Source organism: Fusarium odoratissimum (assembly GCF_000260195.1).
Source record: "Fusarium odoratissimum NRRL 54006 unplaced genomic scaffold supercont1.18, whole genome shotgun sequence".
Classification (NCBI taxonomy): Eukaryota; Fungi; Ascomycota; class Sordariomycetes; order Hypocreales; family Nectriaceae; genus Fusarium; species Fusarium odoratissimum.
Genome location: NW_022158777.1, coordinates 383,488 through 410,930, shown reverse-complemented (window position 1 = coordinate 410,930; position 27,443 = coordinate 383,488). Strand labels below are relative to the sequence as shown.

Below are 27,443 nucleotides of genomic sequence, written 5' to 3'. Positions count from 1 at the left end.
AGGGAGGTCTGGATTGATCTCGATTGAGGGATCGATCTGACCAGTCAGATTCGCTTCCGGGGGCGGTCTGGGATCGTTGATCGTCATGGTAGCTTTTGAACAAAGGGGTTTGGGCTGCTATCCGAGGAAAGCAATAACCCTCTAAGTTGATGTCGGAATCTTCATTAGGAGATAAAATACAGGAGGAAAGTGGTTCTATTATTCGTGGAATAAGTCTTTTGGCATAGAGTGCAAGTTGACATGCCACTCTTTATTTCACAAGCCAAAACGAGCCTTTCGTAGGATATTATTAATGCCATGCTCGAAAAGGGGAAATATCCCATAAAATTAGAAGAGAAAAAGCAGAATGCATTAGAGTCAGTATGAGAGGAAAAAATTCCCTCATTCAATGTAGAATTTGTTCAATTGCACGAACAGTAGAGCATAATTGCTGCCAGCCACTGACGTGCAGGGTATGTTACTGACCGTCAGCATTAAACGTTGGCCGATGAAAACACAAAATGGGCGGGATGCGATAAGGATAAGGATAAGCTTATCACAATCCCTGCACTTCCTCCGCCGACCTCATTGGCCATCTCATCTCTCCAGATAGCGATCGGGTAATTATTTGACCCGTCGACTAAGCTAACATGAGACGACAAGTTAGCCTGATCACATCAGCTCAACAACTCATATTTCACCCCAGTGAGTTGAAACATTTTTAAAAATAATGGAGATCAAATTCAAGGTTCAAAAAGCCCCTGCAATTCCGAAACCTCCCCCTAAAAACAACAAACAGCCTTCAACCCTCGCATTCGTCCAAGTCAACCCCGCAAGAAAAGACAAAGCAGCCCAACGAAAAATCCGCCAACATGTAATGAAAGACATAGGTCTCTCCCGCAGAATGGGTGCAGTCCGTACACCAGATCCAACAAGCCAGTCAATCTTTATCCCGACATACTGGGGCGACGCTCAAGTCTGCTATAACTTCCGCCGACTATTTCGGGCGATGGATATGGTGTCCGAGGGATTGTTGTCAATAGCTATTGTCGATCCTGTTTTGAGATTGAGGCAGAAATTAACGGCGACCTTTGAGAGTCCGCCGACTGTGGAGGAGATTCAGCAGTATACTGAGTCGTTGAGCTTGGTGAGGGAGGGGATTGAGGCAGAGAGTAAGGCTAGTGAGAATGCTGTGATTGGGACGGTAATTTGTCTGGCGACATTTGATGTAAGTCGTTGAAATGGTGTTGAAGTTCGATGTTGGCTAATGAGGTAGATGCGCGCTGGAAACTCGGAGTCGTGGATGGTTCATATGGCAGGGCTGGAAAGAATAGTTGAAATGGCTGGGGGAGTTGAAGAATTGGACTCACGCCCCGCTATCCGACAATCTCTGTTCATGTAAGTCTTCTCACATGGGGTATTGTACCTACTAAGTCCTGTAGCTGTGACCTCTTAGGCTCAATGGTAGAAGACGCTGAACCGAGATTCCCTCTACCTCGAGATTTACCGACCTTACCCAAAGCTACCCGGTCCCGATACGTTCAAAAGCTCTTAACGTCATTGAGAAGTGATGACCAGCCGATTAAGGAACAAATTGCTGTCATCGATGGTGCCCTCACATCAGCGAATCAGGTCGCCGTCTTACTAAATGAAGTATGGCGGGTCAGTCCATTTGCGCTTGATCTCCTCATTCCAGTATGCGCCCTGGCACATCAAGTCTTAGCACTGCAAAGAATGAATTCTATACAGAAACGACATAATTCGCCGAGTGCAACGTCTACGGGCCTCTTTGCAGAGATTATCCGCGTCTCAGCAGTTTCTCTATTCGCATTGGTAACGACACAAGCTTCCGGTGATGCGCTGTACGTTGCAGCAAGAAGGAATACCTCAGTTAAACATCTTATGGCGCAATTGGATGATAAGATTTGGAAGGGTAAAGAGGAGTTGAAGCTTTGGGTGTTGGTGATACAGGTCTGTATGGGTGTCGGTTCTTCAAAGCCCTGGTATCTGGATCAGATTACCCAGACAATGTCACGTGTTCAGCTACAATCATGGGAAGATTTGATGGACTGTTTACGAAAGGTGGTATGGGTTGAGAAGGTTTCTCCGCTGGAGATGACGCATCTTCGGTCTGATATCGGGGAATGGCTATCCTAGTACCACCTTCTACAAGCTAATCCCAGTAGTCTAGTAGGTGACGCCACCGTTAACACCAATGTACTGCCCCGTAATCCACCTAGACTTCTCCTGAACCAACAAAAGAACAGCATCACCAATATCCTCGGGCGTCCCAGGTCGATCAGCAGCTCTGGTGATGTCAACCTCCCACTTCATCAACTCATCCTCTCGGCCCTTGGGATAAAACTCTGTTCTAACAGGACCCGGAGCAACTGAATTGACAGTGATACCTTTACTGCGACCAAGCTACTCAGCATTATCAGCATCTATCAGACAAAGGGAACATGTTAGGGTACTCACCTCTCCAGCCCATGTCCAAGTTAAATTATCAAGAGCGGCTTTGGAAGCTGCATACGACGAGGCGACCACGTTTCCTCGTTTGGCGTTGGTGGAACTGATGTTTATGATACGGCCGCCGGGAGGCATGTGAGCAATAACGTAGTGAACCATGTAAAAAGCTCCAAGAACATTGAGTTGGAAAACTTTGGTCAATTGCTCCACGTTCGGCTCGTCGGTGATGGGACAGAGAAACGCAGTCGCAGCATTGTTCACTACCAGAGTCAGTTCCGAAGAAAGAGTTTGCACGAGCAACTTACCAAGAATGTCAATATGATCGGTCCCAAATCCCTCAAGAGTCTTGTTAACGAGATACTTTGCTCCTTCGGTAGTATCTACAGAAGCTTGGATGGCGATAGCCTTTCCTCCTGCCTCACGAAGCGTGGTACAGACCTTCTCGGCGCGATGCTTGGAAGAGTCGGAGACGTAGTTTACAACGACTGAAGCACCGTTTTGAGCGAGGGCGAGGGCAATACCAGCGCCGATGCCGTTTTCACGACCTGAGCCAGTGATGATGGCGACTTTGCCTTGGAGAGTAAGAGTATCGGGCATGGTAGAATTATTTGAGAAGAAATAGTTTGAAGTTCCTCGAAGCTTGTAAAGAAGATGTTGCTGATGCAGAGATGTAAACACTAGGAGCTCGCTGGACCTTTATACCTATCATGACCATATCATCATCTTTCATACAGATGGTCAAGTCGGACTCCGACGGGGTACTATCTCAGACAAGACATCACGGTGGCCTATCATTGACTCTGAAAAAGTTCGCGACTGGGTTATCCACCAGCAAGGCTGGGTTGTTCAGTTGAGAATTTCCTAATTAGGAAAATGGTATTTAATGCCCCACTGTTCTCTGTGGGACAGACGTATTCAACTGACCACTAATAGCACGAACTCTGAAGCTTGTGGAGTAGAAGGATTGCTTTGACCTCGTTACGCATCATGTTTTTAATACCTGAGTTTCGGTCATAGGTTTGTCTCGCTCTTGAATTGGTCCGGCTGAGTAATTCATCCCTCAACAAAGCCGAAGCGACAACGCTGAGCCAGTCATAGCCATGTTCACGGGAGATTCAAGTTGATGATAAGAAGAGAGCGTGATATTTGCTTCTTTGTTAGGAAAAGACATATTGTCGATCTAAACGAGGGTTAAAAATAAGGATAGGTGGCAAAACGTTAAAGCACAGGGTTTCTGAATACACTCCCAATGAGAGAAATGTGTAGGAAAGATGAGCAAATGGAACTTTCTGGGTGATCGTTATGCTGAAGATATGTCCCAGAAAGGGTGGTATCTCAGGATCCCGTCCGAAACTCAGGTGACAATCGTTTATAACACAGTAGGTTCCCCACCTTACTGAGATAGGGGATAGAAGTATCCCTGGGGATCTCACCAGGCATTTTGTGATTATGAACCTCTATTCGGATGACAAGTCAAGGGACCTTACAAAGGCTTCCTGTAGGAGGTATGTAGTTATTGGCTCACCAATGCTCATCCGCAGGCCGCATATGCGAGAATGGACACCGTGTCTGTGATACGGGTACAAGGAAGCATCTTACCGTAGGGGTCCATGGCTACGATAAGGCTTCCTTACTTGGCCTGGCGTATTTGACAAAGAGCTACTGTGACTGACCCTGCATGCAAAGGGTCTTATTGCGACTGGGCTGCTAATGCCACAAGACTTATTTATCATATTTTCTCTCGATGGGCTGTCTGTGCCCGTCGCGTTGAGATCTTAATATGGTTTATGTGAACTTAATCTACTAAATCAAGCTAGGAATCAAAAGTGGTGAAACTTGGCAATGTAGGACAGATCAGGAATGATTTTTACCAGTTGCAAATTGTTCGTGAACCGATTGTACTTTGTGCGTTGCGACGTGAATTATATGGCCGAGCTCGGCCCGGCATCGGAGACTATCCTGTTTGACCAAGAGCGAGCTTCACACCGCATTTTCTCTTCAGTGAGAGAGACGAAATAGAGAATAACAGGAAGTCAACAATACAAAGCGTAATGGAGCCATAAAGAGAATAAAGTAGAGAAATTATCGACATATGGGGTAATGCGACATGTTGTCGCATTCGGAATTGAACAAACCATAATAGTGCTGTAAAAGTTATATCTCTACTTTGACCCGGGAGGGTATTCTAGCTCTTATATTCTATATAACAAAAACAGAATTTAATGTCCGTTGATACCGTTTGTGCCGTTTGTGCCGTTTGTGCCGTTTGTCCCATTTGTACCGTTGGTTGTTCCGTTAAGTTCATGGCCCTGTGTTCGGACGTCGTGAATTGCCTTGGCGACATACTGCACGTTTCTCTTGTTCACTACAAATCGTCAGAAAATTCGCTGTCAGAAACACAAAGACAAACTTACACCCAGAAATGGAAACACGTCCCGAATTGAGTAGATAAATGTGGAATCGCTCACGAAGAACCTTGACCTCGAAGGGAGAAAGACCAGTATATGAGAACATACCAATCTTTGACTGTCAGCACTTCCTCGCTATCAATTTAAAAACCATTTGACTTACCTGATCAACAATGTGATTCCATGTACCAGGCGTCTCCAACCTCACCAACTCATCATAAAGAGCCTGTCGCATACTCTTAATCCGACTACTCATAACCTGCAGATCCGCCATCCAAGCCGCAGTCAACTCCTCGCTGTCCAAAACCGTCTTGACAATAGTAGATCCATATTTCGGCGCCATCGAAATTTCAGATCGGAGCAGGTACGATAACGTCGAGTATGCGTTGTCGCGAATCTCCTTGGAAGGCTCCGCGAGAACAAGATGAACAGCTCCTGTTCGGTGACCGTACAGACCAAAGTTCTTGGAGAATGACTGCGCGACGATCATGTCGGGGCGGGGCTGCTGTTGGTAGAAATATCGAATCGCCCATGCGTCCTCGGCGGGATCTCCGGATGCGAAACCTTGGTAGGCTGCGTCGAAGAAGGGGAAGAGCTGCTTTCGCTGACAGACTTCCGCAATGGCCTTCCACTGCTCCTTGGTAGGATCAAGACCAGTTGGGTTATGCGCACAAGCGTGCAGCAAGACAGCATCGCGCGGCTGAGCATGCTCCTCCAGGGTCTTGATCATGCCCTCGAAATCCAACGAACAGTCCGATTTCTTGTAGTACGGGTACAATCTCGGCTTCATACCAACAGATTCCCAGATCATATGGTGGTTAGCCCACGTCGGATCCGACACCCAAATATTCTGCGGTCTCAAGTAATCGGCCACGAACCTCGCACCGATATGATTCGCTCCGGTGCCGGAGACAGTCTGCACGCTCGCGATACTCAGATCATCCTGCTCCTCAAAGATCAAATCCCTCGCAACCTTGAGAAACTGCTGATCGCCCTCGATGGGGAGATAATCATGTCTTGTGAGGCTAGCCTCCTCAAAGAGCTGCTTCTCAACGCGGGTTACTACATCCAAGGGCCATGACTTTCCCTCGTCGGTGCAGTAGACGCCTACGCCGAGATTGACGCGGTCGGGAGAGGCGTCAGCGCGGTAAAGTGCGAGGAGATCGAAGATCTCGTCGGTTGGTTGCGCGGGGAGGGATGAGAAGCACGAGGGGGACATTATGGGCTCTTTGATGGGTTGGGTGAAGTGATGAGGCGGTGGAAGAGGATCGGAGGAGGGAAGTGGGTATTTTTAGTCCTGGGCGCTTTTCAGGGTAGGGCTAGTTTTTTAGCGGTTGATGGGCGCCACTTGGAAAAAATGGGTGAAGTGTTTGTCGCTAACTTTCGGGTTTCTTTGTCGGCAGCCGTCAGATGATGGGAATAATGTCTGCCAGTTGGTGGAATTGGCAAGTCAGAATCGCAGATGTCAAGTTCAATCCGGAACAATAGCTATGTGTACCAACGGGTTCGATTGAACGACCAGGCAAGTGCTGATACAACTGGCATCACTCAAACTGCTTCATATCCATACTCTCAACTATTCCGTAGTCAATTGCATATTGTTCCACTGTAGACAGCGCATCAGAGTTCCCAAGTCGTTGCAGTTTCGAGATTGGCTGCGAAGTGAAGCATCCATCAAGTGCCAATTTAACCCCGATGCAGACTAGTCTTATGTACACTGAGTATTTATTGCCGAAGGGCCAATCATGTCGCTCAATTGGTCATCGAAGGTTGCATTGAGATGACAACCGCTTTGATGAGCGACTGAGAAATGATCAGATCAATGCGACTTCATTGGTATTGAGTTTTGGACAATGCGACGTTTGTGTGCTGTTAGTAAGGGGGCGAAAAATAAAAGGGGGGACTTGGCTGAGACGCCCGGATAATTCATGGTCCGTTAGGCGTTTTTGAAGTCAAAACTTCGGAGACGCCGAGTGGCGGTTCACGATTGTTTTCGTCGAGAGTTTTCGTCAAGAAGAAGTCATTAAATGACATTGAAGAGAAATACTTGAATGAGAACAGCAGATGGGTTTGTATTTCTGACTGCTAAGCAGTAATTGTGTCTAGTTCTACCTCCCAATGTACGTGGCTTGGTTGAACTCAATAGCCTCGAGTCTGCCTCGGCACTTACGCCGGGACCATAGCGTTTCAGTTGCAACACTAACCATACCAGACCAGACCAGACCAGGCAAGTAACCGTTCGACCCACGTATGCAGGACTCCTCCAACCTCAGGCATCCATAACAATTTTCCCTTTCTCAATTTCTTCCCAAAACAGCCGAGATCTCATCCTCAGCCGAGACCTCATCTAACCCAATCCGACCCATTCATTCCTTCACCATCTTAATCATTTTTAATATCACAAATGCACTCATTATTACCACTATCTTTATTCACTCTTTTCTCTTCCGCGCACGCAGCATACGTTCAGTTCAAGGACTGCAGTGTCCCATCCTCATCGGCATATACTTACGATCCAAACAGCCTCAACGTATTTTTAGATAAGCAAGACAATGGAACGACGCTTAGTCTTGGAATATTCGGGAACTATCCCACGATAGCATCGTGTCGGAGATCACTGCTCGACAACGCCTCTGTCGAATTGAGCTTGGAGGCGCTGGGCGGAACGACTCGCTACAATGGCGAGATTCAGAATGCGACGTGTCGAACTAGGGAGTTTAAGCAGATCAACACGGTTTTCTACATGCAGTATCTCGAGGTTCTTTTCAAGATCAACGATCCGAAACCGCTGGCGGCGTATGAGTTTGAGATCAACATTGATGCTCCGGATCATTTCTCAGTGGCGTGTCTCAACGGGTTTCTAACGCCGGATATTGGATACACGGTCCAGGAGATTTCATTCTGGATACCGGCACTTACGTTTATTCTGGTCGTTTTGGCAGCTGTGTGGAGAGAATGGTATAATCTCGTGCATCCGCTACGAGATGATGATGAATCCGGGCAGGAAAGAAGTTCAAGCCGATCTCATCTGACGCGCATCGCCGATTGTCTCGCATATATCCAATTCATCTTCTTTTCCAGCGCGCTCAGCCTTCGACAACCTGGATTTCTTCAACCAGTGGCCAGTTCGACGAGCTGGTCTACGCTCATGACTCGACGGGGTATAGTTTGGCGACATTCGCTGTATTATGGTATTCATGATGGAATCCACGAGATCAACGGCACGTTTGGCGGGACTTCGGGGCTGGAGCATATGACGCAGGTGATGGGGGCTCCAGTAACAGTGGAAACCTGGACAAACATTGCGACGCTGGCGGTTGTCATTCTCGTGCTTTTGTACGCGGTCATCCAGGCTGGGCTTCGTTTGAGATGGACTCGCGATTGGTTTCAGCAATCGGGCAGATGGATGATTGACAGGTCATCGAAGCCGCACAAGGCTACGATTTGGGTCGCTTTACGAGCCTACCTGAGTTATCTACTTCTCCCGCTTACGGCATGGACGACGTATCAACTAGACAGCGCCAGCTTACGCCCGGTTTACTATACACTGCTCGTCATCGTGGTAGTTGTTCTGTTGGTTATTGGGTGCTGGTGGGGAATGTCGCGGAGTCCTCAAGACATGGGTTATTTACTGGTTGACAATCTTCACAAGCAGACACCGGAGGAACCCTCACGAACGCAGGACTATTACAGCTATGTTACATTCATTCTTCTTTTCGCTCGGGGCGTCATCATCGGTGGATTACAGCGTTTCGGGACCGTGCAGTTGCTTTCGCTCATGGCTTGTGAAGTCATTCAGTTGGGCTTTCTCGCTTGGGTCAGCGCGACATCTGGGATACTGTCAAAGCCGGTCTTGATCGCCGGTGCACGACTTTCAGCGCTTCTTCTCTGTTTAGGAATGATTCCTGATTTGTGGAGCCATACTGCCGCGAGTGCGCTTGGCTATGTTTTGCTAGCTTTCCATGCTCTGTTCTTACTTGGGATGTTTCTTTTTCCCTCAGCTTACGACTCTGCCCGTCTTGGCGTCACTTGTTACAGTGAATGGCAGACTCCCCAACAACCTGCTCGCGACTCTTCACTCGAGCGACCCCAGGTATGTCCCCACGACTCATCTTGACGAGTACAAACACTAACCCTTACAGGTTTACGGCCTTCGTCAACTCTCAAGACGTCCAACGACAAGAACAGACCTAACAAACCAAAGCATCATGGACCACGAAAGAAGCAGCAGTCTATCAAGCTCAGCCAACTCATCCTCCGACTCCGCCAACAGATCCTCCCGCGGTTCAGAGCCCGTATCCCCCGAACTCCTCCGGACATACTTCCGCTCCCCCCGGCCCGAAAGATCTGTCTCAAGTCTTTCCGACAGACGTCAATTCTCATCATTCGAATCACCACGACCCGAGCGCTGTGCATCACGCTCTTCACCACGCCATCAGCAATTTCCATCCTTTGATACCGCACGCCCACCAACCGTTTACGAGAATCCTGCGGAGAGGAATTCCGTTGGTTCGAGTTTGAGTACGGATAGTGGAGATTTGGGAGAGCAGCCTTCTGCGTGGTCGGCGATATTGCCGTCGAATACGAATGTGGATTATTCGTTTAGGGAAACGGATTTGTATTATGTAAAGCCAAGGGAGGTGTCGTTTGGCAATGCTGATAGGGTTGATGATGGCGAGGGACAGGCTTCGGGATGGGCTGGGAAGCTCAAGTTTTGGTCATGATAATTTATGTAATCAGTTTTCTTTGTCTCGGCTGGGGAAAAAAAAGGTAATGGGAGCGACTGTGATTCAGGAATAATAAGTTTAATGAACACTGATTCATACATTTGAACTCGTCACCGTGAACATTTGCGCTGGAAACAGAACGAATTTGTGACGTATGTCAGCATGACCATTTGCATCATAGCTGAAGCCGAAGTGATGACAGACACCAGATCACAAAACAAAATCTACCAGCGAACCGGGAGGAGTCCATACATCGGAGCAACTAATCACGACGTACCATGGCTATAAAAGAGAGCACGCCTCCCTACAGACGGGGACCTATTCCACCACCATAAAATAACCAAGCTGCATCTAGAGCTTATGACCAGGAACAAAAGAGAAAGAGAGAAGGATGACGAGAACGCTTCACGAGCTTACCGCAGAGACAGAGTTCTGGGAATGTCACCAGACAAAAGGCGACGGCAAGACTTGTTTCAAGATTAATGAAACTGAGGACAAGGTGTGCATGGGGTGTAAAGCTAGGCGAGATAAGGGAGACAAGGCTCTCGATAAAGATGGTCTCGAGATTGGGGTGCTGAAGAAAGTTGAACACGGGAAGGAGTTTTGGGAGTTCAAGAACTGAAGGAGGCTGGGCCTGGGCAAAATGCATCAGACAGAGTGAAGTTGTTATTCACAGTATCGTCGCTGCGTTGTGATTAGCACATCTCGCCTTGTCACCGTGAGTGTTTATGATTGAATGCAGCAGATATGTGATGCATGCTGAAATAGTTCACTGCCAGCTGCTTAGGGAAAAGTTTACTTGCTGAATCAGCTCATGGAAGCAAAACCTCCCAACAGTGGCTTGCGACTTGGACATCATAGAACATGGCTACAAAAGTAGTGGTATCGTCTACAAACAGAGGAGGCGAACAAGTAAAGCGCATCAGCATCTGGTTCTACAACTCCAAAGCCATACTTGACCCACAAATTCCAACCATGACGGAGACATACCACAAACCTCCTGAGACAATTCTGTTCTGGAAGTGCAAACAGCGGAAAGGCAAAAAAACGAAATGCAACTATATTAATAACAAGGAAAACATGAACTGTCGCGGCTGCAACACAAAACGGGACAAGGGAGATATCGCCATCGATAAATACAATCGTACCATTGGTATGTTGAAAAAGGTGGAAGGTGTGGTAGAGTATTGGGAGCATTATGAGTTGGATGATGGAGTTAGGGAGGGAGAAACTGGAGTGACATCAGGTGGAGGGAGCTAGCTGGTGGTTCTTGGAAGCCAGGAAGACTCATGATAAAATGCTATAATAATTGTGCGTCTTTCGTTCATGTCAGTCCATTGACAGAAGGTGCGAAAACTCGAAAACTTGAACTCTTTGCAGATTCCTTGTGAACTCGTTTATTTAGGTTCCCACGTCGGACAAGGGCGACGGCTTTGCAATATCAATACGAGAGAGCCTTGTTCCAAGACAAGGGAACTAAGAACCTGACCACGATCTCCAACGCGATAAGCAACACTTTTGCTTCACTGGAATGTTCTTTGTGGACATATGTGAATCGGTGTGACTTCTCAGTGTCTCATAGTTTCTCCAATCACTGGCATGTGAGACATGGTAGACATAATCATCGTTTCACTGTGAGGGCCGGACTCAGTGTGACTGACACAATCTCAACACAGCAGTGAGTTTATGCCAAGAAAACACAAAGCTCGTTGGCGTAACAGCTATATAGACCATGAATGGGAAGCCTAAAGCACCTGCTACAGCAAACAATAATTTCTCCTATCAAGAAACCATAATCTACAATGCCTATGATCAACAGAATTCGAGAGGACACCGAGGTCTGGAAGTGTATGCGAACGAAGAGCGATGGGACAATCTGCCCCGGGGCAACCGAGCCAGCACAAATGCTATGTGAAAAATGTGGATTGAAGCGGACGATGGGATCAATCGCTAACAACGAAGATGGCAAGAAGATTGGAGAGTTGAAGAAGGTTGAAGATACTGGGATTGAACATTGGGAATTCAACGATAATTAGCCTTGTATTGGAATTATCCAGCAGATTCTTCAACCATGACGAATTGAACGCAAACAAGTATTTGACAGTATTATTTGAGATCTGCTATGTCTTCCTCCATGTTACATCTGTACTTATCACACTTTTTGGCAACAATGAAATGAATTGCTGAAGCAAGTCGCAGCAAGGTGTGCCGAACTACTTAACCTCCAACCTCAAAGCATCATACTGTACATAAAGCGTATCAGGCAAAAGCGCCGTCTCAACACTAGAAGCATTATACGGCAAACTCAACACAAACTCATTCCTTCCCGATTTTAGCTTCGAAGCTGGAAACTCAAACTTGTGCTCAATATTCTGACAAGCTACCGCGCTGCGAACAGCACACGAGCCGCTCCGCCAGTAGGGAATCACCCATGTATCTTCATAGCCTCCGTTGACGTTGACGGTCCAGGGGAGATTACTGTTGAAACGATCGTTGGCGGGTGTCCACTTCGCGTTACCGTTTCCAGTACGTACACCTGCGAGTTGGACTGTGAAGGTAGCTGTTTTGACGCTTCTGAGTTGAGAATTGGTTAGGTCAAAGGTTATGGTCCAGTTGTTGACGTTGTCGTAGTAATTCTCTGATCGCAGGTGGTTTCCCTTTGCAGCGATGAAGGACCAGTGAACGTAGTTCAAGTCTTCAGCTTCCTTATCCTTTCCGATGTGAAAGCTGACGCCCTTTGGAAAATCTTCAACAAAGTCGTATTTGCCCCAGTAAATGCGGTACTGCTCGGGTTGAAGAGGCTTTGAGGTATCAGGCGCATATCCGTGAAGGTACTCCCCTGAGGACTTGTCTGGTGTTCCAATACGCCAGAGCTCTTTGCCGGCATTTTCTTCTTTCCATGTGAAACTACCCTTGTTGTGAGATTTAGAAATGCGAATGTCGTCTTTGATGAACCATCCAAAGACTTCATCAGCGTAGATAGTGACTCTATACACTCCGTCGACGACTTGAGGAATGCTAAAACTTCCAGACTCATCAATCTCAGCCCAATACTGAAGCGACTTGGTATTGAACACATTGAGCTGGAAATCCTGCTTGTTCTCAGAAAGAACAATAATCGGCTTTTTTGCGCCCTTGGGAAGCTTCACTTTACCACTATAGGGAGTTCGTTTTGCTGAAGGTGTAAAGTTCGGGACATGCTCGGCAATGCTGTCGTAGAACTTTACATTCCACTCTGGATCCGCGTACTTGGCAGCATCAGCTCGGAGATCGGCAAGAGTTGCGTCTTTATCGCCTTTGTTGAAGTAGTAAAACTGAGGACCCCAGGTTCGATCAAAGCCATGAGTGATGTTCGGCATCGGTGCGCCGTGGTGGCCAGATACAATGTAATTATACACGATACCATCAACGACGAGGTCAGAGTGCAAGGGTCCGCCGTAGTATGTCTCTCGCGTGTTGTGAACTAGCCATGCGCCGAATGTACTTCCATCAGAACTGGTGGATCCGTCGCTGAATTGGCCATGAACGTCATGGTTACGCCAGCTCTCTGAAAGACTGTACTTGGTCCAGTAGTCCGCGTATTGCTCCACATATGGGTCATCGGTTTTGTTGCCGACATACCAAGTAGCATCTTGGACTGTCAAGGCACCGGAAGCGTCTGGCAGAGGACCATAGTTCCCTTCGCTGGTGGAGAAATGGGTCCAAAGCTTGGTATTCGGCCTGAACAGGGTGCGTAGTTCGCCAAGGTCGCGCAAAAAGGGCTTTGACGCATTGAAGTATGTAAGGCGGGTAAACGCATGCAGACCAGTCTCTTCACCCCTAAGGAAGAAGTACTGCGACAGAGTCTGGTTGGTGGGCTTGTAGGTGTCGCTCATAATAATTCCACCATACTTTGTTCCAGTAGAATCAGTGCCTTTGACAAGGCGGAGATCAGCGGTGCTACCTGGTGTCCAGAAACCGGTTGGGATACAAGAGCAGTCGACATAGGGACCCTTGCCGCTATTTCCGCTCAGCGGTCCGAGAAGATCTTGGCCATCGAGAGTAGCATCGATGATGTGTCCGCTGGATTTAGCGAGGACAACTGCTAATCGCTTGTTGGAGAGGGAGATGTGGGTTGAGTTCTCAGCAGTAGTCAATTCGGCTAAAGTATGGCTGATTAGCCCAGCGACCAAAGCCAACGACTTCAACGAGGAGAACACCATGATGAATGTGCTTTTGATCGCTGATGTCCAATTAAAAAGAGACTTCACAGGGTTTAAATGCAAACATTGTCACTCGGCCCAATTGTACCGAAGGCTTCGGCAGTAAATGCACCGGGGGAAATATGTCGTCGTTTGTATGGATGGGATAATTTAGCCGCCTGAGTCCCACCACTGGGCCGCAAACGACGCGGGGAAGACAGGGGCAGATATGACGATGTCTTGATCACGACAGGCTAAGATCTGCGTCAACAGTCCTATTCAGGCAGTTCAAAAATTCTTCCGGAGCAGGATATGCAGTTTTGTTATGAACTGCCATAGCCGACAGTCCGACCGCATATTCTTTTTTGAGTTAGGCCTAAGAACGTAAATAGCTCTGTTGTTGTCGAGATTCTGGTGTAACCGACGTTGAACCGAAATCCAGCGACGACGGAATACGCTAGTTAAGGTAGTCTTACACTTCGCGGCCGGCATGACTCATCAGACCAACTACTTCTCTACAGTCTTGAATTCATTCTTCAACAGTTAAATCTCTGACCTACAAAAAACATCTGACAAAGCTGAATCTCCCCAGAAATTGAGATCATGGAACCACCTGTTGATATAAAGGATCGCCTTCGGGCATCATACAATGCGATTGCACCCGCATACAACGCTTGGACAGCGCGCCACAACGAACTTCGTCTGACCTACCTCGATAAACTTCTCAATTCCTGTCCAGAATTGGCATCAGCTAGCGATACGATGAAGAAGCAAGTCCTTGAGCTGGGATGCGGTTCTGGAAGCCCCTTTATCTCAACTTTGCTCGCTCGTGCACCGTCTGTCCATGTACACGCCAACGACCTCTCCGATGTTCAACTAGATCTCGCTCGACAAAACCTGGCTGGGTACCAAGATCGTGTTGAGTTTTACCCTGGAGACATGATGAAACTAGACTTTGCACCTGGTTCCCTTACGGCAATCGTGGCGCTGTACAGCATTATACATTTACCACAAGAAGAACAGAGAGAGATGATAAGGCGGATTGGCAGATGGCTAGCCCCGGGTGGTGTCTTTTTATCAACATTTGGTACTGATGAGGCGTCAGTGATTATTGACGAGAAATGGATTGAAGAAAAAGGGTGGATGTTTTGGAGCGGACTTGGGAAGGAGGCACTTTTAAAGGCGTTAACTCAGGAAGCTGGATTGGAAGTTCAACATGCGGTTTTAGAAGAAGATGCAGATGACAGATTCATGTGGACTATCTCAAAGAAAGTTAACGCATAGTATTTTATTGAAAAGGCGGAGCTTGTATAATAAGCCCGCAGATGAGCTTGCTGGATCTCTCTAGCCTACATCCATGTGGCTGCATCCGGAGCCTTAGTACTGCGACTCTTCATAGATTCTGATTCTGTCGTGCCATCTGTCGTGCTATCGCTTTCTCGTTTATTTCTAGCTGAAGTTGTTCAGCTTTGATTCTTTCGCCCTCCTGCTCTGTTGTGGCGTTTAGGTTTTGAAGCTGTGATATGCGGACTTGCGTCATCTGAATCATCTTTCTCGAAAACTCGGTTTCATCACTGTGGAAGAAGGTCAAAAGATTCGCCTTCTCCACAGCATCGCGCATTTCTTTAAGACTCAGGTACACCTCAATAACAATCCTACCCACACATCTTGAGGGGTAGTGCAACGTGAAGCCTTTCGTCGATGTCCAAAAACTCCACTTCGTACTTCGCCATGTGCTTCTGGATCGAGACCTCCAATACGGTCTTTGCGACTGCAGGCATACGGATATCCCTCTTTCTGGCGTAATAGAAATGTCTGATTGTTTCATACAACAGCTTTTGTTCTGGAGATACTTGGGATGGTTCTTGAGAAGTTGGAGTTACCATGATGAACTTGTTCAAGGTGGAGTGGCTTGCTAGGATGGGTGAAGTGATCTGGTTAAGGGGGATGAGTGAGTAGACAGAGGGCAGTTGTCAATGGCTATATAGAACCAGACGGATGTGAGGATGGTCCGTGATGAAGATGTCCTACAGACAGTGACTGCTCATAAGGGCATCAGGGTGTGCGTCACAATAAGGGACATTGGTGAATATGCGTCTGTTGTCTGTATCTAAGTACATTGACGCTGAATAGAACCGACCAGCGCCGACTTCTATTGTCCATGACGACCTGTCTCTATAGAAAGTTTAGGTGATTATCAGAAAAGAGCAATTCCGAAGAGTGGACCATAGTATCGTACATTCAGTTATTCTTTGTTACACATGCTAATATTTCAGCATTAGAAGAAGCTACCTTCTGTATTATCACGATTGACTGGTCCTCCGGCTATTACCTTGTCCTCTTCCATTTGTTAATAAGATTAAAGTATCCCCTTCTTATAGACCATCGCTTGTATTAGTACGGAATGGCCTACTATGATCATTGTCCACAGATTGCTGCGCAGAAGGCATATCAGTATGTTATATAAGGGACTCAATGGAAATTTAAATGACGAAATTCATTCCCATGAGATCTCTAGATCCCATTGGTCGGACCATATTCAAAATGTCCAACTAATGGGACGGAGGCCGTATTAACCCAATTAATGCAGGTTCATAAATACAACATCAAGAACATAGTTGAAGAAGCTAAAGAAGACGCATTATTAAAGATAAGATTGTGAGAGGCCAAAGAGTTTTATTGGATTCAAGAGATTAGGCATCTCTGGCATGGTGGTAATTCAGCTACCTTCATCTATCTCTAGTCGGAGATTCGGCCATTACGGTCACAGCCATAACTCTCTCATTTCGAAAAGAACTTCCGCACAAATTGCTGACGCTCGAGGGCTTTTGTAGACTTTGTCTTGACCGCCTCCATTTCTCTGAACTCCCTGTCCCACTCCAGCCTCCTTTGGTACTTTCCATTATATTTCTCTGTTATGGACTCCTTCTGTGCCAATTCGCTTTTCTCATCCATTTCCCAATAGTAGAAAAGGTTCTCCTTCTTCATCGCAGCGTCCAAAGTTCGGCGTATTTCATGTAGGTTTGTATATGTCAACGACATGTAATCGCGTTCGGGTAACGCGATGTGAAGCTGTGTTTCCTTGTCGCAAAGCTCAACTTTGTAGTCGCCTCTATGCTTGTTGATAAAGGCAACAAGAGCAGGCATCGAGCCATCCTTCTTTTTGAAAAAGTAGTAGTGTCTGAACTTCTCGTTAGGAGATGGTGGAAATGGCTCGTTAGTATATGGTGGGGGTGGTTGGACAAGATCGAAAGATTCCATTGTGTTTTTGATTAGGTGTGTTGTTTGAAGTTGTCTGTGAGGTAGCCTGATGGGTTGGCCGAGAAAGCACGCTGAACGCTTCCTTTATAGAATGATGCCCATGGATTAGATAGGCTGTGAAGAGGACACCATTCCAGGGAATACCGAGAGTGATGCTTCTACAAGTCATGGGGGCCTGGCTCACACTCGGAACCATCAGTGACTCTGCAGAAGCTGTAAAACTCAGAGCGGAAACGGTTTCATACTGAACAAGACTACTCAGTGCAAATTGCCACGATTCACAGAGTGAAAGGGCTAGGTAGAGAGTTCAGTCAAAGAGGAGGCCTCGATGCCTGCCATTCAATTGCGTATCATTATAGATGCATACTTTACGACCCTGGAAGATACGACCCCTGGTATACGGCAGCTTACCCAACATTTAGGCCTCTGCCATTTGAGTTCGATTGCTTGAGTTATAGTATCCCATGTAAACATTGTGACTCCTAACAATACCTGGTTCTCTGCCTTGACACTGAGAGCTTAGCAATCACTGGTTTGACCATCATCTTAAAATCCATTGCCATCTTTCTGGCCACCCAGGGGCTGTTTGCCAAGGCGAGAAATCATGTTAAAGAGGGCTATTGATCCGCTTGATAGTTGAGTAGCCATGCTGAATTTTGATCATGGAACCCCTCTGGTCAGATCCCTCGTATCTTTCCTCCTGTAGCTTCACTCTGAACTCTAGCCTCCTGCTCTTGATAGTGCTCTTCCACCGACTTTGAAAATTGATCATCCCTTTCTCCGTGCCTCGCCTCATCCTTTACCCAATATCCAGGCATGTGCTTTGTCATTGCTGCTTCAAGCTCTCTTCTAATTGCTTTCTGAGCGTTAACGTCTTTGTGATAATAATCGTCTTTGGGCAATATAATATGAAGAGTCTCCTTCACGTTGTCGAAATCAACCTCATATTTACCGGTATACTTTGAAGTAAAGCGACACAATGATGGTAAATAGCCGTTCTTCATTTTAGCATAGTAATAGTGTCTGAAGTCTTCGTTCCACCACTCAGACCATTCCCGGAGTTTCTTGGCTGTCGTTGCACCCATGATATTGGCAGTCGTTCGTTGTCGTTGTGTTGGTGTGATGTGGTTTGTTGATTGAGCTGAATTCCAATATCCAGGTCACTGTCTTATACCATCCAATAGGTGCCTGAATGTTCTCTGTGATACAGACTTGGAGTCGATTCTAAGACCGTGATGCTTCCGCCAGTAGGCCTGCGAAGTATCGCATACATACAGGAGCTATCATCACTGCTGTCAATCTCCAGACCTTCAGAGGCATTATCGGTAAGGAAGGGAGACCGTAGCTAATTATATTGCTTAAGATCTTGACTCAATCGGTGATGTGTAAGGAAACATGTCATTGATAGGAATTTTTCAAAGCATGTGAGAATTCCTTACATAGATATCTGCATCGGAATATGAGCCTGAATACTTAACAAGATGGCACAGGGACAATTCTGAGTTAGTTTACGCCTTACAGGAAATACAAATAATGGGAATTTAATTGAGTTAATTTTCAACATAGACGAAAGACCTGCCTCTGGATCACTATTGGTGCTCCTCGGGACCAATCACAGTTACCCACCACGGTCGCGAACTGCCTATCTAGGTAGTTTCAACAAGAAAGTGGTCCTCTCCCCTGTTACCACGGCCAATTGCCAAGGTAAAACAACAAGCCAAGAGAGCATTATAGAAAATCAATTCACAAACTGTCTCTTAGAGCTCCATTGTTCGATTAACTTGCCTATTTAATGTTGTACACCCTTGGGTCGACCTTTAGCGGATCGTCGGTAAGCACCTGCGTCACGAATTCCCAGTACTTGCCCAGTCCCTCAATTTCCATCAGAGCACCAAGATCTGCAAGTGCCTTTTCGGGGATCTTGTTGCCCAATGGTACCGTCAATCGAAGCTTATCATCCCAATAATCCATATGGTAGAGCTTATACTTCACGACGAACTTGAGAAGTTTGATATCTGCCTTGGGGATGAACAGACCGACCAGTTTCTGCATTTTGCTCAAAGGCCTTTGGCGCCATATTGTGTGGGTATGCGTGGGCTTGGTGACGGAAGTTGGTTGTGACATGGTTTCTTAGCGTTGTGTATGGATGTTTCGATCGGTAGGTTGAGAAGGCGATGGCGCTCAATTTATATGGCGAAGATCACTGACATTGAGTGTGATGAGGATGTTCTCTGCTCAGTTGCTGAACAGTGATGTTACACAAGCAAACCGTATCTTGTTCACGCGTCAAAAGACAATGGTGATTCTGTTCAGAGTCAATGACGAACTCAGTTCAGCGCAGAACGCTTTGATCAGCTCCGAGTCTCTTTCGCAGTTGACCATTGAGCTATCTTCAATTTTCGCAAAAATGGTTTCTTTCCTTTTAGAGTGTAGCACTATGAGTTAATGCATACGCAATATGGGGACTGAGACGATGAATGCCATGAATTAGTTACTGTTTGTGGCGCAGGAATGGTCAAGACCTCATCTTCGGTCGAATTCTCACTGCCAAGAATTCCTCCCATAGCGTTCTTAGTCCAGCATTTGAACGTTCCACATAAACCAATGAAACCACGGGCGAACCATCCAAAACCTGTCGCAATTGATGCATAATTAATCTTCTTTCCAATTTCCCTTGTCGCCGTCAAATCTTCTCACTTCCCCAGGTCCGCCACGTCAACGTCAACATAGTCGGAATAGCAACCAGTGACAGTGAGCTTTCGTTGCCAGTACTTCTTGAGCCCCCTTCTTTTCATCGCCTTGAAGACGTCTTCAATAGTGTCCTCCACGCTATTGCTCTCCACAAAAGCTCGAGTGATTCGGAGGAACTGCTTATCCTCATCCAGAAACTTGGCTTGGTACTGTCCTTTCGACTTTTGAACAAAGCTGTCGAGCTTCTTATCTTTGGATGGATGGCTTGGATCTCGGCGAAAGAAGTTGTGCACGTACTGAATCGCCATTGTGAAACGTGAGATTGACTGGTCTTGGTACGGGTCTTTTGATGAGGTAGATGAGGAGAGAATCCTGAACGTTGCGATGCACGAAGATGGAACGGGACGGTGGTGGAGAGCATATTGTCGACAGCCGTTTAGACAATAATGCTGCGTGCTAGATATGGCGCTGTATTCACTAAAGCAAGAGGACAGTGGCACTCATACTGACGTTGAGATGCAGAGAGCAAGCTAATTTGATGTAGATGCTTATTGACTGATGGGCATACGACCTTTAATCACAGAGCGAAGGCGTCCAGGCAATGTGATTGATTACCTGACGTCGGGCATCAGTGACCAACTAATTCTGCGCGAATCAATCGATTACTAATAATTCCTCAGGGTAAGACGTTTCTGATTCCCGGAACAGAGGAAGGCACTAGAACTTCTAGCATTGGTCGATTCAGAGGCTGGATTGAGCGCTGAATTCTCATCTCTTGGCGCTCGGACTGAGAGGCATCCACTTGTTCACGAGCGAAAACCTCAGAATGGCAGATAATTAATTAAAAGGGCCAATCAGTGAAGATATGCGCCGTTCTATCTAAAATTTAACTGATAGTTACTTATTTCGCGTCCTTGATGATGAGTTCGGCAGCAATCTCAGCAATGCCATAAACCGCTGTCTGAATATGCGCCGAGATCAACAGAGGAATAACACTGGCATCAACAACACGAAGATTCTCAGTACCATAAACCTTGAGCTTAGCATCAACGACACCGCCATCTGCCTTGGGGAGCATAGCGCAAGTACCGCTAGGATGGAAAATGCTCAGCGTCGTTCTCAAGACATAATCCTTGATCTGCTCATCAGTCTTGACATCCAGACCAGGTTCGTACTCATCCTCCCAGATTGAGCGCATGGGCTCGGTGTTTGCGATCTTTCGGTTGTACTTGACTGTTTGGAAGACAGCTTCGACATCGTGAGGGTTGCTGAGGTAGTTGGGGTTGATGGTGGGTTTACCAGCTGGGTCTGAGGGATTGATGTGAACGCTACCGCGGCTGAGAGGATGCATGACTACACCAATGAGAGTGACGAAGCCCTTGCCGAAGAGTGGAGACGTGGCGGCGGGATAACCTTTTACACCGGTGTAACCATCAGAGAAAATGACCTCGACCTGAGGAACAGAAGAATCTTTGAGGAAATCCAACTTCTTCTTGTCAACCTTGCTAGCATCCTTACCAGCAGCGTCTTTAGCAAGTGATACCAACTTGGCATCGCTACCAAGGGCTTGCTTCCATGTTGAGAAGGTGTATGCGCTGCCGGTGTAATCGTACAGGGAGCGCTTGCCAGCATTCCAGAGAGCAAGCTGCTCAGCGGCAAAGGTAGCATTGCTTCGAAGGGCATCGAAGGAAAGAAACTCTGGCTTGAGCTGGTATGAAGTCATGACGCGGAGATGGTCCTGAAGATTCTCGCCGACGCCGGGAAGATCGATGATCTGCTTGATACCAGCGGCGGAGAGAACGGATTTACTTCCGATGCCGGATTGTTCGAGAAGACCAGGGCTCTGGATCGAACCAGCGGAGAGGATGACTTCGCGACGGGCTTTGACGTAGGTTCCGTCCTGGAGGGTAACGCCAGTAGCGATGGCCTTCTTCTTCGCAGCAGGGCCAGAGACGTTGATCTTGGCGACGATGGTATCGGCAAGAATCTCAAGGTTGGGACCCGAGATTTCCGTGTAGGCGTTGGCACTGTAAGACCGATTGTAGTTCGAGGGGTCAATGCTGCTGGGCTGGTACATAACACCAAGAGGATCGCCACCTAGCGACTCGAGATTCTTGCGAACTCCGAGCTTGTTGAGAGTTGGAATCCAAGACTCTTGGTGCTTGGGGATGATGCGATTGACGACAGCCTTGACGGGACCGCTGTCGCCAACGCCCTTTGATCCGTACGTCGCAGTGTTCTTGCCAGTAAATGTCTCAGACTTCATCATCGCCTTGATCATCGTCTTCCAGTTCCAACCCGGGTTGCCGAGCGCTTGCCAGGCATCGTATTCAGCAACCGCAGCACGATCATAGGTCATGAGATTGAGAGCCGAGCTCCCTCCCAAGACCTTACCACGATTGATCGGCCAAACTCTGTTATTCGCGCCCGTTTGTGGAACAGTCGTAAAGTTCCAATCGTACTTGGTACCGAGGGTCGAGCCTTTCATACCGGGGATGTTGATCTTTGGCTCATCGTGTGCAGCGGGACCGGCTTCGATGAGGAGAATGTTGGCAGATGGGAGGCCTTCGCTGAGACGAGCAGCGACTGCGACACCAGCTGTACCACCTCCGACGACGATCTGTTAAAAAGGTTCATGATTAGCCGAGAGATCCGAGGAATTGCTCAATTTAAGATGAAGAATGCGACATGTCATTAGAGTTAAAACGTTCAATTGGCAGCTGAGACAGAAGCCGTCTGGATTGGAGACAAACTGGCTCAAACAGTAAACTCACATAATCATACGCATCCTTTGACGGAGCCGCTACTGCAGCTGCAGCAAGGCTAAACCACAAATGCAACTTGACAAGCATGGTTCAAAAAGTAACAGATATTACAGTGCACGGTAATCGCCACAAAGCTGCAGAACACAGACAAAAGAAGAAAGAGAGGAACGCCAGGGAACAGAAGCCTTTATTGAGTGCCCGCTCATGCATTTGCCCCTGCAGATTAAGGTAGTATTTAACTGTAAATTCAATTGACAAGCGGAAGACTCATCCGTGACAGGGAGCGGAGCGACGCCTGTTTAGGGCGACCAATACGTCCTTGGCGGACGATGAAACCCCGCCAATGCACAATAAGGTTTTGCTTACGGAGCAGACCAGGGGGGTTTAAGGGTTCTTCGCTTGTAGCGACGAATAGAATTAGAGAAAACGGGGGATATAGTGATTATAGAGACCTGAATAATGCCATGGTACGATGCGCGGGTATGCTGGAAACCGCGTATAAACACAACGGCCAATGGGTCAGAATGACTCGAACGGTGGAATTTTCGTGATCAAAACAGTAGGTGGCAGAACCTGATGTTACCTTTAATAGAATTTAAGTTTCGGCAACAGCTGCGCCGTGTGATGCATCAGATCTGGTCCCGTCCCCCTGCCCGTCAAGAAATGCCGCGCAGACTGTACATAAACAAATGTCACCTACTAATTACTGCCAATTCATGCACTCCCCCTTCCCCCCCTCTCTCTCGTTATTCTTTCGTCATATCGCTGATCATGGCATCCGTGCAACCACCGAACCCATTACCACCTGATCAAAACGTCGGTCCAATCCTCCTGGGCATATCGGGGACGTGTCTCGCCCTGGTGATCATCACCACTAGCGTAAGGATATGGGTACGTTCAGCCCTACGATCGTCGGGTTGGGACGACTACACGATCATCATTGTTACATTGCTCGGCATCGCGCGGTTCGGCGTGCAGGTTGGGCAGGTTAGTATTGGGAATGGACGACATCGCTGGTTCATTGAGCCAGAGGATTACGTGCAGAATAATAAGCTCGGTTGGGTAGCGCAGATTTTGCTTTTTGCGAGCATTTGTTTACTCAAGATTTCGATTCTGTTGCTTTTATTGAGGATTAAGGATTCGAGGAGGGTGAAGTACGCGGCTTGGGGGATCATGGCGGGATTGGTTGTTACGAATTTTGGATGCATCATTATTTTGCTTTCTGAGTGCAGACCTGTCAGTGCGTATTGGACTGGCGTTGGGGAGTGTTGGAACCCGCGAATTCGAATTTACTATATTTACGCTACGATTGGTATGTATTTCTGGAATGCGAGTGATCCAGGTCGAGATTGGCTAACAAAACCCGCCAGCATTCTCCATCCTCACAGATTTGATATGTTCTCTCCTACCAGTCCTTGTGATATGGAACACCAGCCTTCCATTGAAGACAAAGATCTCAGTCTGGGCTTTGATGAGCTTGGGACTAGTGTAAGTTGGCCGATCGATCGTCTTCCTCATCACAATCTGGTGACTAACGTTCAATAGTGCCACCGGTTTCGGAATCGCCCGTGCAGCATCACTGGGCGTCGTGACATCAGATCTAAGCTGTAAGTCAAGTCCAAACCCAACCTCAAACCCTATCCTAACACTTCTAGGGGTCTACGCCATAACAGCAATCTGGTCAAACCTCGAACTCTACCTCGGCATCGTCGGCGCAAACCTCGCCCTCAGCCGCTCAATATTCGCATACTTCTTCCGCGAAGGCGGAACCACCAAGGGATCTTCATACGGCGGTATGCCGAGGTCAACATCAGCGTCGAGAAATCTTAGAGTTCCGAACTCAAGTGGCTTTCGATCGGGGCAAAGCCGTCTTCAGTCGAGGGATCAGGATAGTGAGATCTCGCTGGTACAGACGACGAAGAAACAGCCGAGTACGTGGTATACGGAAGAGGGAGTGAGTGATGAGAATTTGCAGACGGTGAAGGGGAGTAGGAGTGATGGATGAGGCTTTGGTTGCAGAGAAAAGTTTATAGAATTAATTGGGATTCAATTAAATGACCGTTTATGACTGAATATTGTTGAAGCTAGAGTGAGGATCTTACTCATTGGACGGACCAACTCCGCATGATCGAGTTAAGACCATGAGCAAGACCGCAATCATTGACGGTCAAGGACAATTAACAGCGACAACATCCAGCATCACGACGCGATTTCAATGCATCAGACTCGTATTGACCAAACTCCACAACCTGTGATCCGTGCTCGATAAACTAGTGAGGTTTGGCGACAACTTATACGTGGAGCTACTGCATCAGTCACGAGGTTTGATTAAGTCCGATGCTAAGTCCGATAGGTAAACCTGAACCTGCATGAACGAATTCAATGCCCGCCAGGAGTTTAGAGGAACAAGACGTTAAACTCTATACCGTCCATTAGTCTCGGTAGAGATTCATATGCGGAGTCCGCATTAGTGGTTCGGGACGTGAGCGACATCCGATGCAAATGATGTATTGAAATGAGATCGTGTAGATGAAAGAACATGTAAGAGCCTCGAGTAAAACATATAAATGTAGCTGATCGTATGGCCTTAAGAACAAAAATCTGATCGAATAACAACAACATCTACAACAATTAATTCCAGCAATCATAAACATCAAAATGGCATCCATCTCAGCTACCGAGTTGCCCAAGCAGCTATTTATCAACAACGCATTCGTCGACTCCAAGTCTAACAAGACGTAAGTTGCCAAATACCTTCTACCCCAAAAGGATAACTGATTTGATTCATAGAGTATTCTTCAGAATACTGGACAGGGCTGTATGGTCTCTAGTCGTGTTTATGTCTAGGAGGGTCTCTATGATGAGTTCATTGCGGCTTATCGAGATGCGATGGAGGCTCGCGCAAAGGGGTTTGGTGACGTGAATGATCCAAAGACGCGATTTGGTCCGCTTGTGGATAAGTTGCAGTACGATCAGGAAGGGTTGGAATCAACTGTATTAGTCGCCTGTTTCTCAACACGCCTTTTGGTGGATGTAAAGAGTCTGGCATGGGACGGGAATGCGGTCTTGTGGGGTTGACTTCTTGGATGGGGACGAAGACTGTTATGATCAACATGACTTAAGAGGGAGGCCATATTTGCTTGATAGGTATAGGTTGAATTGTCTGTTCATTCGAATCGTATTTTTATCCAACTTGTTAAATGCTATAGCAAGATTCTCTTCACCCTTCTTCATAACTTGAAGACACCCACGCTACCCGGATATTCCCCGAAGTGGGTCGTGCATCATCCTTGTGTTTAACTACTTTTAGGTAATGAACCTGAATCCATTCAGAACCGCCCTTTGAGAATCCTTGTCCAGTCTGTTCACATTCTCCTCACTAGTCTCATCGACAGTTGCACTCAGCTCATCAAAAGCTTTGTTAGCCCGCTTAAGCGAATACCTCAAACCCATGATACAAGCAAAGCCCAGCCCTTGAAAAGCCAAGATACAGGCCCAGGATACACGAAAGTCGGGACCGTATTGGTCAAGCCAGAAGTAGTTTGCAAAGAGTGAAGCGATATTGGCCAAGGTATTTGCGATACCAATCGAAGCTGCACGCTTTACTCGTGGTTGAACGATCGTCGACGACAGCCAAGGGTATGTCGTGGAGTAAATACCAAATGTTCCGGCGCTGACGAGAAAGGTCAATGCGTAGCGTGGCCATTTTTGGTCTGTTATGGCGACAAGTGCGATGGTCGCGGCGATGGCTGTGAGGCCAGAGATAGCAGCATGGGGAGATCGCTTCTGTCGTCGATCAGCGTCCCATGCGAAGCTGAGAGCCCAGATGAAAGAGAAGAGATACGGGGGTGCAGTAAGAAGAAGCACTATGGTGTTGTTTTTGAAGCCGAGCTGTTGAATGAGAGTAGGGAAGAAATGAGAGAAGGAGATAGATGCAGTTGTCGACATCTGAAGACAAGAAAACAACCAGACTCTGTAGTCGCGAACAGCTGAGAGAATAGCTTGCTTCATAGTGATCTCCTCTTCACCAAGGATCTCTTCACTTCCAGCATCAACAGCTAGTCGGCCCTGCGCGACAACTCTTTCTTCCTCAGTCAACCAGCTAGTCGTGCCAGGGTAATCAGGAAGAAGGAAGAATGCGACGACTCCAATGACGATAGTAGCAAGACCTTCAAGAATGAAGAGCCATCGCCATGCGGCAAGGTGTCCAACGCCAGCCATGCCTGAGAGAATACCCGCAGAGATCAAACCGGCGAAGCAATTGGACAAGAGAAGGCCGCAGACAAGCAAAGCCATTCGAATGCCGAGTTCCTTTTTGGTGTACCATGTGCTCAGGTAGTATATAGCTCCAGGGAAGAATGGTGCTTCGACGATACCGAGGACAAAACGGACTATCAGAAGACCTGCTGGGCTAGAGGTCGCAGATGTGCAGGCACTGACACAAGCCCAGAGAATAATACAGCCAGGCTATACAAGTTAGTCGCATCCCCAAACTCACAAGGAAATACATACCAGGAAAATATGAGGTTGCATCTTTGTCATAATCAACGTAGATGGAAGCTGCATCATGATGTAACCAGCAGAAAAGATAGAAATGGCCGTCTGGTACGTCGCGCCCTTGACATGGGTGTCTTCCTGAAGTCCATAGAGACGAGCTTGGGTAATGGAGTTTCGATCGAGGTAGTTGAAGAGGTAGATCGTGACGACCAGGGGAAGAAGCCGAAGATCAATCTTGCGCACGAGTTGAGCTTCTGTTTCTCTGGAGAATTCGGGGGTGTAGGAGCGGTAGGTATCCAAGAGGGTGAGTTGTTTGGTGGGGACATTCTCGACTTCTTCACCAGTGGATTTGAAGACGGTAACGTCATCTACTTTGGATTTAGTACTGTCCATCTTATAAACGACTCAGTTTATGAAAGAGGGAATCGATTTGAATTGATTGTTTTGGTGATGCTTATGGCAATT

The 27,443-nt window shown here is 47.3% G+C and overlaps 18 protein-coding genes across 18 annotated transcripts; 8 read left to right on the top strand and 10 right to left on the bottom strand.

The window, feature by feature from the left end:
• Positions 1 to 655: 655 nt before the first annotated feature.
• On the top strand, positions 656 to 2,342 carry FOIG_10464 (uncharacterized protein). The gene is made up of 3 exons (XM_031210805.1): positions 656 to 1,207; positions 1,256 to 1,377; positions 1,422 to 2,342. Exons 1-3 carry the CDS (start codon positions 710 to 712, stop codon positions 2,134 to 2,136), a joined length of 1,335 nt encoding a protein of 444 aa, XP_031059516.1. The 5' UTR covers positions 656 to 709; the 3' UTR covers positions 2,137 to 2,342.
• FOIG_10463 (uncharacterized protein) lies at positions 2,167 to 3,045 on the bottom strand (the record flags this gene model as incomplete). Its single annotated transcript, XM_031210804.1, has 3 exons — positions 2,167 to 2,403; positions 2,458 to 2,708; positions 2,754 to 3,045. The coding sequence occupies 3 exons, from the start codon at positions 3,043 to 3,045 to the stop codon at positions 2,167 to 2,169; spliced, it is 780 nt and encodes a 259-aa protein (XP_031059515.1).
• A 1,376-nt stretch (positions 3,046 to 4,421) lies between these two features.
• On the bottom strand, positions 4,422 to 6,649 carry FOIG_10462 (aspartate aminotransferase). The gene is made up of 3 exons (XM_031210803.1): positions 5,020 to 6,649; positions 4,863 to 4,968; positions 4,422 to 4,813 (listed from the first exon to the last, which is right to left on the bottom strand). The coding sequence occupies exons 1-3, from the start codon at positions 6,073 to 6,075 to the stop codon at positions 4,668 to 4,670; spliced, it is 1,308 nt and encodes a 435-aa protein (XP_031059514.1). The 5' UTR covers positions 6,076 to 6,649; the 3' UTR covers positions 4,422 to 4,667.
• A 473-nt stretch (positions 6,650 to 7,122) lies between these two features.
• On the top strand, positions 7,123 to 9,703 carry FOIG_10461 (uncharacterized protein). Its single transcript, XM_031210802.1, has 2 exons — positions 7,123 to 8,949; positions 8,999 to 9,703. The coding sequence occupies exons 1-2, from the start codon at positions 7,261 to 7,263 to the stop codon at positions 9,578 to 9,580; spliced, it is 2,271 nt and encodes a 756-aa protein (XP_031059513.1). The 5' UTR covers positions 7,123 to 7,260; the 3' UTR covers positions 9,581 to 9,703.
• A 271-nt stretch (positions 9,704 to 9,974) lies between these two features.
• FOIG_10460 (uncharacterized protein) lies at positions 9,975 to 10,205 on the top strand (the record flags this gene model as incomplete). Its single annotated transcript, XM_031210801.1, has 1 exon — positions 9,975 to 10,205. One exon carries the CDS (start codon positions 9,975 to 9,977, stop codon positions 10,203 to 10,205), a length of 231 nt encoding a protein of 76 aa, XP_031059512.1.
• A 242-nt stretch (positions 10,206 to 10,447) lies between these two features.
• FOIG_10459 (uncharacterized protein) lies at positions 10,448 to 10,843 on the top strand (the record flags this gene model as incomplete). The annotated part of the gene is made up of 1 exon (XM_031210800.1): positions 10,448 to 10,843. One exon carries the CDS (start codon positions 10,448 to 10,450, stop codon positions 10,841 to 10,843), a length of 396 nt encoding a protein of 131 aa, XP_031059511.1.
• A 542-nt stretch (positions 10,844 to 11,385) lies between these two features.
• Positions 11,386 to 11,619, top strand: FOIG_10458 (uncharacterized protein; the record flags this gene model as incomplete). The annotated part of the gene is made up of 1 exon (XM_031210799.1): positions 11,386 to 11,619. One exon carries the CDS (start codon positions 11,386 to 11,388, stop codon positions 11,617 to 11,619), a length of 234 nt encoding a protein of 77 aa, XP_031059510.1.
• On the bottom strand, positions 11,578 to 13,848 carry FOIG_10457 (rhamnogalacturonate lyase C). The gene has a single exon (XM_031210798.1). The coding sequence runs from the start codon at positions 13,783 to 13,785 to the stop codon at positions 11,797 to 11,799; it is 1,989 nt and encodes a 662-aa protein (XP_031059509.1). The 5' UTR covers positions 13,786 to 13,848; the 3' UTR covers positions 11,578 to 11,796.
• Positions 13,849 to 14,159: 311 nt separating this feature from the next.
• Positions 14,160 to 15,187, top strand: FOIG_10456 (uncharacterized protein). Its single transcript, XM_031210797.1, has one exon. The coding sequence runs from the start codon at positions 14,368 to 14,370 to the stop codon at positions 15,046 to 15,048; it is 681 nt and encodes a 226-aa protein (XP_031059508.1). The 5' UTR covers positions 14,160 to 14,367; the 3' UTR covers positions 15,049 to 15,187.
• Positions 15,188 to 15,419: 232 nt separating this feature from the next.
• FOIG_10455 (uncharacterized protein) lies at positions 15,420 to 15,650 on the bottom strand (the record flags this gene model as incomplete). Its single annotated transcript, XM_031210796.1, has 1 exon — positions 15,420 to 15,650. One exon carries the CDS (start codon positions 15,648 to 15,650, stop codon positions 15,420 to 15,422), a length of 231 nt encoding a protein of 76 aa, XP_031059507.1.
• An 895-nt stretch (positions 15,651 to 16,545) lies between these two features.
• FOIG_10454 (uncharacterized protein) lies at positions 16,546 to 17,025 on the bottom strand (the record flags this gene model as incomplete). Its single annotated transcript, XM_031210795.1, has 1 exon — positions 16,546 to 17,025. The coding sequence occupies one exon, from the start codon at positions 17,023 to 17,025 to the stop codon at positions 16,546 to 16,548; it is 480 nt and encodes a 159-aa protein (XP_031059506.1).
• A 677-nt stretch (positions 17,026 to 17,702) lies between these two features.
• Positions 17,703 to 18,110, bottom strand: FOIG_10453 (uncharacterized protein; the record flags this gene model as incomplete). The annotated part of the gene is made up of 1 exon (XM_031210794.1): positions 17,703 to 18,110. The coding sequence occupies one exon, from the start codon at positions 18,108 to 18,110 to the stop codon at positions 17,703 to 17,705; it is 408 nt and encodes a 135-aa protein (XP_031059505.1).
• Positions 18,111 to 18,810: 700 nt separating this feature from the next.
• FOIG_10452 (uncharacterized protein) lies at positions 18,811 to 19,149 on the bottom strand (the record flags this gene model as incomplete). Its single annotated transcript, XM_031210793.1, has 1 exon — positions 18,811 to 19,149. The coding sequence occupies one exon, from the start codon at positions 19,147 to 19,149 to the stop codon at positions 18,811 to 18,813; it is 339 nt and encodes a 112-aa protein (XP_031059504.1).
• A 569-nt stretch (positions 19,150 to 19,718) lies between these two features.
• FOIG_10451 (uncharacterized protein) lies at positions 19,719 to 20,024 on the bottom strand (the record flags this gene model as incomplete). The annotated part of the gene is made up of 1 exon (XM_031210792.1): positions 19,719 to 20,024. The coding sequence occupies one exon, from the start codon at positions 20,022 to 20,024 to the stop codon at positions 19,719 to 19,721; it is 306 nt and encodes a 101-aa protein (XP_031059503.1).
• Positions 20,025 to 20,528: 504 nt separating this feature from the next.
• Positions 20,529 to 22,677, bottom strand: FOIG_10450 (uncharacterized protein). Its single transcript, XM_031210791.1, has 2 exons — positions 22,491 to 22,677; positions 20,529 to 22,336 (listed from the first exon to the last, which is right to left on the bottom strand). Exons 1-2 carry the CDS (start codon positions 22,566 to 22,568, stop codon positions 20,618 to 20,620), a joined length of 1,797 nt encoding a protein of 598 aa, XP_031059502.1. The 5' UTR covers positions 22,569 to 22,677; the 3' UTR covers positions 20,529 to 20,617.
• Positions 22,678 to 23,094: 417 nt separating this feature from the next.
• FOIG_10449 (uncharacterized protein) lies at positions 23,095 to 24,625 on the top strand. The gene is made up of 4 exons (XM_031210790.1): positions 23,095 to 23,793; positions 23,852 to 23,969; positions 24,027 to 24,088; positions 24,137 to 24,625. The coding sequence occupies exons 1-4, from the start codon at positions 23,106 to 23,108 to the stop codon at positions 24,484 to 24,486; spliced, it is 1,218 nt and encodes a 405-aa protein (XP_031059501.1). The 5' UTR covers positions 23,095 to 23,105; the 3' UTR covers positions 24,487 to 24,625.
• Positions 24,626 to 25,139: 514 nt separating this feature from the next.
• Positions 25,140 to 25,404, top strand: FOIG_10448 (uncharacterized protein; the record flags this gene model as incomplete). Its single annotated transcript, XM_031210789.1, has 2 exons — positions 25,140 to 25,219; positions 25,272 to 25,404. 2 exons carry the CDS (start codon positions 25,140 to 25,142, stop codon positions 25,402 to 25,404), a joined length of 213 nt encoding a protein of 70 aa, XP_031059500.1.
• A 383-nt stretch (positions 25,405 to 25,787) lies between these two features.
• On the bottom strand, positions 25,788 to 27,371 carry FOIG_10447 (uncharacterized protein; the record flags this gene model as incomplete). Its single annotated transcript, XM_031210788.1, has 2 exons — positions 25,788 to 26,948; positions 26,994 to 27,371. The coding sequence occupies 2 exons, from the start codon at positions 27,369 to 27,371 to the stop codon at positions 25,788 to 25,790; spliced, it is 1,539 nt and encodes a 512-aa protein (XP_031059499.1).
• Positions 27,372 to 27,443: the final 72 nt, after the last annotated feature.

Bases quoted from the DNA above. Each gene is read 5' to 3' on its own strand.
- FOIG_10450 (XM_031210791.1), bottom strand. From the start codon at position 22,568: ATGCTTGTCAAGTTGCATTTGTGGTTTAGCCTTGCTGCAGCTGCAGTA. The intron at 22,337-22,490 runs GTGAGTTTACTG...CCTTTTTAACAG, and splicing joins CAAAGGATGCGTATGATTAT to ATCGTCGTCGGAGGTGGTAC.
- FOIG_10456 (XM_031210797.1), top strand. From the start codon at position 14,368: ATGGAACCACCTGTTGATATAAAGGATCGCCTTCGGGCATCATACAAT.
- FOIG_10449 (XM_031210790.1), top strand. From the start codon at position 23,106: ATGCATCAGATCTGGTCCCGTCCCCCTGCCCGTCAAGAAATGCCGCGC. The intron at 23,794-23,851 runs GTATGTATTTCT...AAAACCCGCCAG, and splicing joins CTATATTTACGCTACGATTG to CATTCTCCATCCTCACAGAT. The intron at 24,089-24,136 runs GTAAGTCAAGTC...TAACACTTCTAG, and splicing joins CGTGACATCAGATCTAAGCT to GGGTCTACGCCATAACAGCA.
- FOIG_10462 (XM_031210803.1), bottom strand. From the start codon at position 6,075: ATGTCCCCCTCGTGCTTCTCATCCCTCCCCGCGCAACCAACCGACGAG. The intron at 4,969-5,019 runs GTAAGTCAAATG...TGACAGTCAAAG, and splicing joins GGAATCACATTGTTGATCAG to ATTGGTATGTTCTCATATAC. The intron at 4,814-4,862 runs GTAAGTTTGTCT...GACGATTTGTAG, and splicing joins ACGTGTTTCCATTTCTGGGT to TGAACAAGAGAAACGTGCAG.
- FOIG_10464 (XM_031210805.1), top strand. From the start codon at position 710: ATGGAGATCAAATTCAAGGTTCAAAAAGCCCCTGCAATTCCGAAACCT. The intron at 1,208-1,255 runs GTAAGTCGTTGA...CTAATGAGGTAG, and splicing joins TTTGTCTGGCGACATTTGAT to ATGCGCGCTGGAAACTCGGA. The intron at 1,378-1,421 runs GTAAGTCTTCTC...TAAGTCCTGTAG, and splicing joins ATCCGACAATCTCTGTTCAT to CTGTGACCTCTTAGGCTCAA.
- FOIG_10461 (XM_031210802.1), top strand. From the start codon at position 7,261: ATGCACTCATTATTACCACTATCTTTATTCACTCTTTTCTCTTCCGCG. The intron at 8,950-8,998 runs GTATGTCCCCAC...TAACCCTTACAG, and splicing joins CTTCACTCGAGCGACCCCAG to GTTTACGGCCTTCGTCAACT.
- FOIG_10457 (XM_031210798.1), bottom strand. From the start codon at position 13,785: ATGGTGTTCTCCTCGTTGAAGTCGTTGGCTTTGGTCGCTGGGCTAATC.